The sequence below is a fragment of the Periplaneta americana genome, chromosome 6 (assembly GCF_040183065.1).
Source record: "Periplaneta americana isolate PAMFEO1 chromosome 6, P.americana_PAMFEO1_priV1, whole genome shotgun sequence".
NCBI classification, from domain to species: domain Eukaryota; kingdom Metazoa; phylum Arthropoda; class Insecta; order Blattodea; family Blattidae; genus Periplaneta; species Periplaneta americana.
The window spans coordinates 138796801-138810296 of NC_091122.1; the positions used below are offsets into that span (position 1 = coordinate 138796801).

Sequence of the window (13496 nt, forward strand, 5' to 3'; positions counted from 1 at the left end):
AAGGATGCACTAGAAGGAATGGTGAACAGGAGAAGAGTTCGGGGTAGAAGAAGATATCAGATGATAGATGACAGTAAGATATATGGATCATATGAGGAAACAAAGAGGAAGGCAAAAAATAGGAAAGATTAGAGAAAGCTGGGTTTGCAGTGAAAGATCTGCTCTTGGGCAGAACACTAAATGAATGAATGAGGTTTAAATTTTTGTGGAATACTGTCTTTTGAGTGTTTTTATTTGATAAAAGTTACCTTCTGGAACTCTTATGGTTTACTGCTGTATCGGTACCGGTATCATTGCTAGAGGTCCAACTGTATAACATTTCCTTTCCTTTCTTATGGCATCTCAAAATCATTACATATTAAATTTATATAATACTAACCTGGGCAAACGATGTCTTGGACAAGGAACAAGATGAAATAGTTGTGGAACCGAGTAAATAAAATTGATAACTTGAGGTATAAAGAATAATAGCATTGTCTTGCTAAAGTGACCCAATATTCCTACCACTGCAAAAGTCATGCCGGAGAAATAACAGAAAGTGTCACCAACAAACACTCTTGAAGGGTACCTGCAATAATATAATGTTATATGAACAGTGGTAAAATTAAGTCAGTGTCATACAAGCAATAAAATAAAAAATCATAAAGCCTGCCCAGCAATAGCCTAAAGCTATTCTGAAAGTGGTGAAATGGTTATGTACCAGAATTAACAGAGCTAAAAGTTTAAAATGTTATTATAATCTTAATTTTTAATATTTTACACATTTCTAAAAAATGCAAAATAGTATGCTGCATTAAGTTCAAGAAAAAACAAAATGCCTGTTGCTCAAAGAATACGAGATTAATTTTAAAATGATCATCAAACTTAATATGTTTCGTACTTTCAATATCAGTAATATATAAATATCAAAACTTAAGAAACGGAAGAAAGGAAAAAGCATCGAAATGATGTTTCATAATTCATATCTAGATAGCAATCATAGTAAATATGAAAAATTTTACGTTGTTGAGAGAAATGTATTACATGGGAAAATATATAAGTAAAGAAAAAAATATATATTTAAATAATTTGAGATCTGCTAACGTATGTTAATTTCTAAGTGAATTCCTCGAAGTCAGTAATAAAGAGTAAAATATCTAGATTTGTTTAGAATATGTTTACATAGGTAACTTTTATGTACTAAACTTCCGAAAAAAAAAATAGAATCATACAGGTATGATTACTTACACAGTAATTAACTATTTCTTAATTTTAAATGATATTTAAGAATTTTATTGACGTGTCGTTACCTAGATGTCCATTACATTTTCTTTTTCCCCTGTTTTATGAATTTTTTATCAAAATGTTCAGTCATGGGACAAGGGAATTTATGTTAACTACATTGAAAAACAGATAGGTAAAATTGCACGTGGTGCAATAAAGTTTTATGTGAAATGTATGGTGAGTAATGGTAATTGCAGATTGTGTAGAATGTGACTTGCCATTATCGTCAATAAATTTTTATTTCTTCAAGCACTGGTGCAGACTGCTTCAATTTCATCACACTGTGACAATGATCAAATATTTAATTGGTTTTAACTTGTAATCTACATTCCATTCTCCCTTTCACTAAGGTAGCAAGATTAATTTAAGACTCATGTTATTTAGTGTAATATATAACTACTTGGCGATGGCGATTTAGGTCAGCTGTCCGAAGACAGATTTGAACCTCATAAGTGACACCAATAAGACCACTTATGAGGCAACTAAGCTTGGAGATAATGGGGTAGGATCACTAATTCCTTTCCCCTCATCTCTTATTGTAAGGACTATTAACTGGTCTAAAAAAATTGCTTTGGAGATAATGTTAATATTAACGTAAGGATCCTTGAAGGCAGGGGGAAGAGGGGAAAGCCACGGACTGCATGGATGGAGGAGATTGATAAAAACTATGCAACGAAAAGGATTGGTAGAAGGAGACTTGGAAGATGGAGCAGAATGGAGAAGAAAAATTTGGGAACATGAAGATGCTTAAGCATTGTTAACCTGTTACATGTAAAGCATGTAAATTATTATAATTAGATATAGGAAGTAAAATTTCATTTTTTGGAGCTGATTATAATAATTATTTAGAACACGCAATGCTTTTCTTTAGAGAAAAAGGTGGTGGAACTTTGTAGTATAGAAGAGCGGACCGGGAAATGATTACTGCCAAGTGCACAGCAGTTTTTATCGTTTTTAACCTCAATTTCGTCCAACTTAAGGCTTTCAAAACCTAAGCGGAATTGAAAGGAAAATTATGTTAAAAAAAAACATAATTACTAACACATTTCTCGGTTTCATGAAAAATGCAACAGAGGTGGCGTCTCGCCCCCCCCCCCAAAAACCGAGAAAAAGTAATTTCATACATATTACTGTGACTATTATACTTTCAATATTTAATGCACCAAAATTCTTAAAGCTGATTATTTGTGGGTAAATAACGTTCTCTATTGGTCATATGTGTGAAACTGAAACATGTAGGTCAATATTCTGCTTATTGGCTACACGTTCTGTTCTAGAGTGAGACTCCATTAATTTAACATCTATGTGATGCGCGCGCATCTTGAGTTATTTAGCAGACGACACATGATCGAGTGTCAATGTTTTGGGTGGGCACACCTTGCTAGAACAATGATCTGCGGGATCATTCAATTAACGATCGTACTAAATGTATTACAGAGTAGATTTTAAGTTATGTATGCTGTGGATATTACTCGTGCTTCAGGTATTGTTAGTGATATATTATTTGCTTATGGCCCCTTCGTCGTATATGTTCGAGCATTCTACATCTACACCTAAAGAACACGAGTTTCCATTCTACAGCAGCTCAAAGTCGTATCCAATTAAATTTGTTGCCCCAAGCAGTCCAAAGACTGCGTCGCATCACAAAGAATGGCAAGGTTACCTCACAGAAGCAAATCGCCTTCCACTACCGAACATAATGACCAGTAACTATTTTGTAAAACTGAACAACGAAACGGAGTGCTTTGTATTAGGAACGGACGTGGGCTATACTAAAAGAAGACATGTAAGTATTTTTATCATTAATTTCCAAAAATTTTGACCACATTATTACGAAGTTGAGGTTATGATTCTTTAATCACAGAAGTTCAATGACCGTCACAAAAGAAAAAAATTAAGGCAAATCTACCTCGTCTATAATCCATATTAAAATCCGAAACCAACTCAGATTCACCTTTCTTACAATCATAGAATGCACTCTGCACCTATTAACATAAAATAATGCATAAGTATAGGCCCTACATTTTCTTTGCAAAGGTTCTTTTTAATATTTTAATAGTTCGAACTGAAATGATACAAACTAATTACAACGATTTTTTTCAGGCTCGTCATATGGATAGTACGCGATGTGAATGTAAGAAAGGATGGCATGGAAAAGATTGTGGTCAGCCAGAGGTTATCTGGCGAGCCTTTATTGCATCCCGACAAAAAATAATTCCCAGACGACGATCAAGACCACGAAGAATAATCCATGGTTTTCCAGTTATAGGTTTAGAAACAACATTGGCTGAAATTAAGCTACAAGAATTGGCTGATGTTGTAGACTGTTTTATTGTAGCAGAATCCAATCGCACTGCAACAGGGCACTTTAAACCTCTTAATTTTAGAGATAAACTTCAAGACAAGGAGTTTCTTCCAGATGATATACGACAGAAGCTTCTTTACATTCCTCTCAGTATATCAAGTTACACGAGTAGCAAAGCAGTAAACCATAGTGGCATTTACAGCAAAAGCATAAGACGGTATTTATGGCTAAGGGGAAAAGCTGCATTAACAAATTTAAGATCGGATGATCTGTATGTAGATTCTACTGATGCATTTGAAATTCCAAATCCCAAAGCGTTATTATTCTTCAAATTGTACGACGGTTGGCCACAACCAGTGGCATTTAGGCTTCGATGGTCTGCATACGGATTTTTCTGGCAGCATCCTAAGAAGACTGTTACAACTCCAGGTGCTTATACAGTGGGAGTTATGGAAGATATCTTTCACAATGCAGCAAGAATTTCAGGAAATGTAATTCCAGGAGTAGAAGAATCTGACGTAAGTTTATCAGTGTATGAATTAGTTGTGGGAGACTTGAATCACTATGGTGGTTGGTACTGTAGTTGGTGTCTTCAACCGAATGATATTGTTACTATGCTGCAGTGGACTCCCCACGATAACAGTCCAATAAATTGGGAAAAGGTGAGTAGCAAAAAAATTGATACATCATACATCGAGGACCTTATTGGGGTAGGATTATGGCTTGATGGTGTAACAGGTCTTATCAGGAAATCCTACTACAGGGACTTATATTTTGCTCCTGAATATGTCGTAAACAATACTTGGAAGTATGACTTTTTGTACACCAACTTTTACAACAAACTTGATTATAACGGATGAATGTAATAAGTGTTCATTTGATAGTCAATCTCAATATTTAATGATTGTCAGCAATCAAGCAATTAATGCTTCAAGTTGAGATGCTACTGCAGCGAGTGATTTTGTAACTCTATTGGAAGTTTATGTGGAATGTCTTTCTTTACATAAAAACGAAATAAATTTACAACTGTTGTATTCATAAGTGATCTAACATTGATCACATAATTCTGTGTAACCAGAAAGTGAAAGCATTTTGTTAAGACTTAGCAATAAAATAAAAGTTTCAGACTTGTTAGTCAATTACAACTCATGCTTTAATTGAATGACTGTAAAGAAAAGAAGAAATAATAATAATAATAATAATAATAATAATAATAATAATAATAATAATAATAACAACAACAACAACCTTCATTGCCTAAAAATGCAGAATTTTACATGGACCGAATTCCTATGTAGCTACATTTTAAAATATATTACATAACTGACAAAATCATTTATCTATGAAGATAGTGATTGATTAATTGTTAATTGTACCACATTATGGTAATAGCCAATCCATTACTGAGTAGTAAGTAAATCTGGTGAGTGATGACCAATTAAAATACACTTCTGCACTGTGTGTTGATGACCTTAATATAAATAATACCTTAAGATGATTTTGTATAAACATTTTGATGTTCCTACCAACTCTGGAATAGGAAAGAGGATAAATACAGGAAAGAACCCTATGAACATAAGATAACTTACAAAAATTTTAACGAAACGAGCACCTTTATTTTGAATAATATATTCAATGACCTTTTTCAAGAAATAAGTGTGATTCTACTGAAAATTATTAGTGATAGGGTTTTGATGTTTTAAAACATCTAAGCACATTACCTACCAACAATAAGAAAATTTTAAAAAGCTCAACTTAAAAAAAAAACAGCTTTTGATTAGCACTGTTACAATATGGTCTCTTCGTCAATAGAGGTACATTCTACATTAATATACGAGCAGTTCTCAGCTTTTTCCATGATTATGAATTTTGCAGAAACCATACATTTTTCTGAATTAAAATTCTGCAAATAGGAGTATAATCATTGCGGTTTAAGTCTTCCCACATTTTGAGACTTGTTTTTTGTACTTCCCCTTTAAAACATTCTGAATGCCTCAAAGTACTATACAACATACTGCTTGAGAACTGCTGCACTATACACCAATGAAAAAAATAGCTCAAAATAAGTTATAGGTCCAAGAAAAATTGAAATGCCATATTCATATTTTTCCATATAATGAATCAGTACAGAGAGCGTCCATAGGTAATGTAACTAACCACATATACTTAAAATCTTGTTAAATTACTCATCCTTATCTACAAATAACTTCTGTTAAAAATGTGGTAAATAGGTTGTTACGATAAGCTTAAACTGAAAATAGCTGCAAATGCTTCCGAATTTAATGTTTTCTTTGGTCCAATATACATAGTACCGGTAAGTTTTCTCACACTGAATACAATTTTTTTTACATTGCTGTGGTTCAGAATTAATTTGTTCCCGTATCTTGTAACCCAATGTTCTTCCATAGAGGTGGTTCACCAATTACTTACATGCAGCTACTTTTATAAATTTAAGAAATAAAGTAACATACTGACAGTGTTTCAGATACCTGGTAACGAAGTTTTCTACCACTGTATGTGTGAACACAAATGTTCATAGACCAGTTAAGATCAGTATCACTAACTATATTGTTTCCAAAGGAAATCTTGTCTACTCTATTGATCTGTTGTAATGATTGTCGTATGAACTACTGCAATCAGGATTTAAACGTGCTGGAGAATGAATAAGTACAAATGAGAGAAAAAGTTTAAATAATTATATCATAGAGATAAGAATATAACAATATCTTTTTCCACTCTATTGGGAATAATCTGGAAGAAAGTGTAAGTCTGTATTAAAAGATTAATATCATATTAGTTTTGCAACTGGGAGACATTTTGTTAGCATAGATTCTATAATTATAACTTAATACATATTGCATTAAAATTGGATCAGTCTATCTACTCCTTCCACATAAACTACTTCGTGCAATCCTTTTACTATACGTTCAGTGTTACATGACTGCTGAGCACTGATGTCACCACTGTTGTATACAAGACAACATAGGCGAGTATGGAGCACAGGGCATTACTAGTTCGTGAAATCAACACTGGTCAATTTACAACAGACAGGTAGTAAGTGGAATTTGGAAACAAGGTTTTTGATGAATATTTTGTTCTTCATTATTACTTAAAAATACATTTTACTCTATTCACCCGAGCTTCCACACTGGGTATCTTCAACTCTCGTACACCTCTGTACTTTTCCATACATATTTTCTTAATTTTATTAATTATTAATTTTTATGAAGTATTTAACTATAAAATTTACATTCGAACAAGCTAATTGAAAGATAAAGCTTTTCAGAAAATGAAAAGAAAATTACTTCCATTGCTGCATCCCCAAACAATTACTATTGTTATCTTTAACAGAAATTTTGAGAAGTGTGTGTAAAAACATGGTAGTAAGAAAAATTGTAACATTTTCTACAAATTAACTCTGTCCAAATATAAAGCAGTCGCTCAACTATAAAATTATTAAGCAAATTAAAAAAGAACAATGAATGTGTGAAATGCATTATAATGCCAATATAAAGAAACTGTGTAAGTGATGAAATTAAATCTTTTATACTTAAACACGAAAATATGTAACAAATTGAATATTTAATTAGCTGTGTGTTTATTACAATGTTATTTCACTACACTACTTGTCAATAGGAAAACCGGTGCTATAAAATTACAATATGACCATTCAGTGCTAGAACCACCTCTACGATTCTCCTCCTGAGAGTGAGATTCTGTTGACTGTTATTATTAGGTTTATGACTACTATTTAATCAACATCTTAGTAACACAACTAATAAGTAGACTTAAGTATTGATTTGGGATATCTTCCGGACTAAGTGTTTCATATATTTATGCAATGTTTCTATACTTGACACTATGCATGCCAATGCACTGAAAATCTTAACGAAGTTTTAAGAAAATGATTTTGTGATTATATAATTATAAAACTGAAGGAATGGTAATGTTATTATGTATAATCATATATACATATAAATGTCATATTGAAAGTGCCAAATGTCCCATATAAACTATATTAACTGTTATATGTATATAGACTTATTCATATGTTTTAAAATATTTTATGACCTGTTTTTAATGTACATTTTCTTTTATATACTTGTTTTCATTGCACTGTTAAAAGCACAGGCCTATAACTGCTTAAAGTTTGTGAGCTCTTGCATACATATCTAAAACCTTTTGTAATAATGCCTTGGAAATATAACTACCCTTATACAATGTTTTCTTACATATGTGTTTGATTTATACACAATCCTATTCCAATAAATAATTTCCACCATTTGCTTGGAATTATGTTCGAACAGTTAACTCGGAACTGTTCATTAACGTCTTGCAAATGGGATAAAATAAATGAAAAAGAGTCTATGGACAGTTATTTGCAAATATCATGAAACTGAGACGTTCTCTGGAATAACAACTTACTAAATGTTGCATCGTTTTTCTGTTTCCAGCATATATTGAATTCTTAATAACACAACTCCTTCAAGACAATATATTATTTCCCTCCAACAAACACAGTGCCCACTAGAAATATTTTAATGTCGTACTACACAAATGCTGTTGTACCAAATCTAAAATGATTTATGCTTCTCATATTCAAGATATTGTACTTATGCCTTAATTATTCAACTAATGTTACTAGAGTCGATGGCAATTGGGAAGGCGGTTGTCTGCTTGCGTTTGCGTCGAGAGACAGATAGAGAGAGCAAGGCAGCGTACAACATTGCCACATCATACTTCGTGCGCACATGTAATACAAATAGCGCAGGAGAGAATTTAAATTATCAAAAGACAATAATGACCTTAGCCGTTGATTACTGTAAGCATGACATCAAACATAAACTCTTTCCTTCACTAACAATAGTCTTTGCACGGTTTTCAATCCCACACCACATGCTTCTGCAGTCGTTTCTTGCGCATTGGCAACGTTGCAGCCAGCATCAAGATGGCCGGCAGTGTTCTGCTCGTCAACGTTTTTAAAATAATTATACACCTTAAAAACTATTTTCCGTGCCTGCCTGTGCAGTACTTGGCTTTTCACAGTCTCTTCTTCCATTTATTTATCTTACACACACACAGTAAGCGTTAGTTTTACTTATTCAATGTATTGAAATACTCACACGTGAACAAACGAACTCTGGAAGTACTTGTTACAGACTAATTCCGATTGGTTCTGCTGTACAAGTTTGTGATGTCACATGCCAGAAATGCTACGGCGCATGTAGGAGCCGACCGCCTTCCGAACTGCTGTCTAGTCTAACTATACATAGATGGGACTAGTTTCACAGCTTTCAATATACTTGTGTGTTGAGTTAAATACATAATTTTACAACTTATCACGCCTGTACACCACCTCCACCTTTCTAACTTCATTTCTGCAACTCACACTGGACTGCTCTGGTTCTTAATTTCCCATAGATTCCTCTCTGTGGTTGCATATTATTCTCCTGTCTATGTATTTGAACTGCAAGACAAGTCTATTCTCTTCTCTTATATATTTTTTTTCTAAAACTCCTGCTTCTCCTAATATGGCGTGAGTCATTAGAAAATATCTACGATAAATCTAATTAATAAAAAGTTTCTCATCACCTGAAGCACTGGCCTTCTTGATTGTGATTCAATTTCACCTTTCCCCACCTCCACACCAAAGGAAAGCAACGGCAAGCTCATTAACAGGTTGTTACAGAATTTTTGGCCAATGACAAGTGGGAGAGCTATCTCATACTTCTTGCAGCCCAGATTTAAATCCAACAATCTTGTACTTACTATTAAAACTGAAAATATCCATGCAAAAGGTTTAATTTTCTAGTGTTTGAATGTGGAAGAATTGTCTGATATTACATGAAAAATATGGAAACTCAACAAAAGTGGAAAACTGCCGAACTGCAGATCAGAAACAAGGGATTTAATTGAAGAGTGTACAGTCACATTACTTCATTTCACACTGGTGAGTAAAAATATAACTGCATATTTTTTAAACGTTACCCTGTACTGTACTGTACCTCACACTTCTCAATATATTAATTCGAACACCACCTGTTCCACAGAATATTACAGTGTATGTCTCAAATATCAGACTATAAGTAATAGTGCCAACTTGTACATTTATTTTGAAATAGCTTTAAGAAAAAAAATTGACAAGTTGATTTTTAGGAAATCCCCATTTTGTGTATTGAATTTCTTAAGACTGAGTAAAAACTTGAATTCACTGGGGCATGAAATATTGCATAACGATTTTTAGGATGAAATGTAAACGGAATTATATCAAAAGTTTTTATATTACAGCAATACAGACAGCAGATGCCACATCAAGAATTGATTTCTCCATTACTAAATTAGAAAGTTCCTCATATTTGGAAATAGATACATTAACTAATTTCAAAATGCATACATGTTACTTACCAATTGTACTGCAGTAGAGCAATGGATGTGGCTAAATATGGTAACATAAAGTAAAGAGAAAACTGATGAGCTTTCCATAGATCACCTCCCAATTCGATGAAATTGAATACAATAATTGATGCAGCAATTATAACAGACTGGCCTACTTCCAGTCCATTTATTCCTGCTAATATATTGATGGCATTAGTACAAAATACTGCCAACATTCCCATGTACAAATAGTACAATATTCCTGTAAATTAAAGAAAAGTCCATGATAAGTCAATAATTCGTGAACTAAAAAACATTATATTACAATTAATTCACTGAAATAATTTTAAAATAATGAAGAAACAAGTACTAGACGAAATAGAAAAACTAGTATTGTAAGTTATTTTTTATGCAGATAATTACTAAGAATGTTGCTAATTAGTTTGTAAAGATCCTAGTAAATTGGATTATTTCCTGGTAATTTCGATATGACAGTCTCAACATATGGTGAACAAAATTTTGAAAACTATGCGGAAAAGAAATTAAAAACGAATTCAAGAGTTCGTGGAAAGTATACTTAACTTCTTTTCCATGAGATACAATGCAGCAAGCATCTTCAGTTTTTTGCTCAATCTTTACTTATTAACTTTCTCTAATAAAATTAGAACATTTTGTGTGGAGTGAGTTTAAAAGTCGCTACATATCACAACCTAGTTTGTTATGTTATAAGACAAGACTTCATTAAAGGGCATTATGCATGAACTCAATTTTTTTCATTCAGCTTGTAAACGTGCTTCAGAATATGTAATCAAAATCAAGTTACTAAAAAAAAAAAAAAAAAAAAAAGGCAATAATATTTACTACATCTTATACAAATATGATGATTACTATCTCTATACAGAAACATGAAGTGCAGTAAAAGCAAGATATAAGTGCAAGTTATATACAACAAATTCAGATATAATATAATGGAAAGTATATCCCTCTTCCCCAGAAAAAAATCATATCAGTGAATATCAACTTGAAGTTCTTTTGCTTTCACAGTGAGAATTTTTCTTCTCTTCTTCATTGCGTATGCATAATGTATACTATATAGAATAATAAAATTAGTTATATGCAATTCCATTTGAAATTCTCACAGACTTGCAGGAATTAGTCTTGATTGTTACTTGTTAAAAACAAACAGTGCATACTGTATATTATGTTTCACTAGAGTAAAGATCAGTGGCAGCCGGTGAGGCATTCTGGTGGTGGTGCCAAAAATGAAAAAAGGTTGTACGCAAATTACCCTAGTGAAATTGATAATCACAGTTCACGTTTGCATTATGTTAAATAAATACATTAATTAAACCAGCTACTTTACCAGGTGTGCAGTTAATAATGCATCTAGTAACAGTTACAATAACATTTCCGAAACTAATAACGAAATTTACGAAATATACAGATAATGGAAAACTTTCACAGTATTGTTAGTCAAATACAAATAACATTTATAACTAGTAAAATTACTGGCAAAAACACACGAGATAAACAATGATATAGATAATAAACAAACACGTTTGCACTTTATTTAACAGGCCGATGAATCCAAGGCAGCGGCCTGAATAACACATGTTCATGTCCTGCACAGATCTCATGTATCGTTAACAAAAGCATGAATACTATAGCAACAGTGTACGATATTTAGTTGCCGCAAAATAAAACAAATATTACACAACATTAACATACAGTTTTACATAATATGAAAAAATATTTATCTTTCTAAAAAGAACCATGACTGATTATCTCTGCGTTCAATATAGTTAAATGGATTATACTTTACACATTCAAATCCAAGTTATGTGCATTAGCTTTGAATTGGCAACATTACATTAACATTTCATGCGGAACTTTAACTTTTGTTTTCGTGCTAGTCTGCGGTTGATAGTTCCTGCCTAACGTCTCCAACAATCCTGCCATCTAGCGAAATTTCTGCATTACTGTGCTCTAGCGAGCGGAATATTAACTACGGAGTCAAATTGAATTTGGCTCAAAGTCTGCCATAAGAAACGCATATAAACTAGGATCAGTAGCCTTTTGTACAGTGTTATATGGACGTAGGCAGTGCCACACCAAAGTGGCTCCAACGTTCGGAAAAATGCTGCAAGAGTGCGTCCGGATCTGTGCGCGTGCTCATTCAAATGAAATACGAATAAAATGTGTAGAAAAACTATTACAACTGGTTTCTAGGATATTATTTTTTGTTTCTTTCATTGTGGTGCCATGGCACACTGGCACTACCCCAAAAGCCACCCCTGGTAAAGATGTACCTATATCTGTGTGTGTGTTTTTTTTTCGTATTTGATAACATAACATTATGTTCAGTATCATGTTATGTTGTTGCCTCTTTTCCTCGTCTGTCACTCTATAGGTTGAAGTTTCCTTCTGAATACGGTGGATAAACTATATGTGTAATGCAGAGGTACAGTAAATCTCATGATAGCAGCATTATAGCGGGCTTTTACTTCATATAATTTTTTCTCATACGCTGAATTAAAATACTAAGAGAATATATACCTCATTAGGTTGTTTACTTACCTAAATCAACAGAAAATCCAAACCACTGTCTGAAAGGTTTAGGAACTATAATAGTTGTTGAATTAAAATTCACATAATAAACCATCAAGAGAGGAAGTGACGCTATAGTAGGAAGCAATAACTTGTGTCTCCACCTCAAATCCAGAACATCATCTGCAAATCCTAAGAGTAGCATACAGCAAATTGACAGCAGTGCTGATACCATCTCAACAAACTAAAACATAAAAGAAAAAAAAAAAAAATGAACAAGAACAACACTACTATAACTATTACTTTCGTCATTGCCAAAGCCATCTCCATCCCTCCTCCTAGCCCTTGACCCTACAGTCCTCAGAGGGACAACAAAATTATGTGTTGAAAATAAAATCACAATTTAAGTTATATTACTTTCTCAGAAACTTTCACTGTAATTAAATAGATCAACTTACATTAAGAAGAACTGAACACTGGTTCAGGCTAGCCAACTTCAATTAAAAAAAAACTATTTTTAAATCATTCATTTGACAAAGCTCGTCATTAAAATAACATCACGAATACCACAGATAAGTAAAAGGATAAAGTCTTCATTGTGGATAATGACTTATGTTTCTTCTTACACTCATCTACAATTATATTGTGCTACTATATTGGGTTCTACAGAGTTACCAAGATAGCAAATGGTTTGTTTAGGCTAGTTCTAACTTTCTTAGGTTAGTTTTAGTTTGTTTAGGTTAGGTTGACTACTTTTATTTACATGGTTTTTATTATTTTTAGATTAAGCTAGGTTGTCTAAGGTTTGTTTTAGTTTCTTTAGGTTAGTATTCATTTTCTTAAGTTACGTTTGCTAAGGTTAGTTTTAGTTTTATTTTGTGACCCTATTAGGTTAGCTTCAGTTTTATACTGGAGCTTTACCAACATCTTTCTTCATTTGCCATCTTTCAAAAATTGTTATCATCATTAATCAAATATAACCTCACATTTCACATCCATTCTTCCC

General features: G+C 32.8%; 2 protein-coding genes across 2 annotated transcripts in view; one reads left to right on the top strand and one right to left on the bottom strand.

Moving 5' to 3' along the window:
• The window catches only part of Alg7 (Alg7 dolichyl-phosphate N-acetylglucosaminephosphotransferase), a 31180-nt gene that overhangs the window by 13178 nt on the left and 4506 nt on the right, over positions 1-13496 (bottom strand). Inside the window, exons 3-5 of the mRNA XM_069829065.1 lie at positions 12521-12734; positions 9974-10205; positions 380-568 (exon numbers count right to left, since the gene is read on the bottom strand). Coding sequence (XP_069685166.1) covers positions 380-568; positions 9974-10205; positions 12521-12734 — 635 coding nt within the window. The remainder of the gene's footprint in view (positions 1-379; positions 569-9973; positions 10206-12520; positions 12735-13496) is intronic.
• Mgat3 (beta-1,4-mannosyl-glycoprotein 4-beta-N-acetylglucosaminyltransferase) lies at positions 2465-7799 on the top strand. The gene is made up of 2 exons (XM_069829064.1): positions 2465-3049; positions 3367-7799. The coding sequence occupies exons 1-2, from the start codon at positions 2690-2692 to the stop codon at positions 4426-4428; spliced, it is 1422 nt and encodes a 473-aa protein (XP_069685165.1). The 5' UTR covers positions 2465-2689; the 3' UTR covers positions 4429-7799.

Bases quoted from the DNA above. Each gene is read 5' to 3' on its own strand.
- Mgat3 (XM_069829064.1), top strand. From the start codon at position 2,690: ATGTATTACAGAGTAGATTTTAAGTTATGTATGCTGTGGATATTACTC. The intron at 3,050-3,366 runs GTAAGTATTTTT...GATTTTTTTCAG, and splicing joins GCTATACTAAAAGAAGACAT to GCTCGTCATATGGATAGTAC.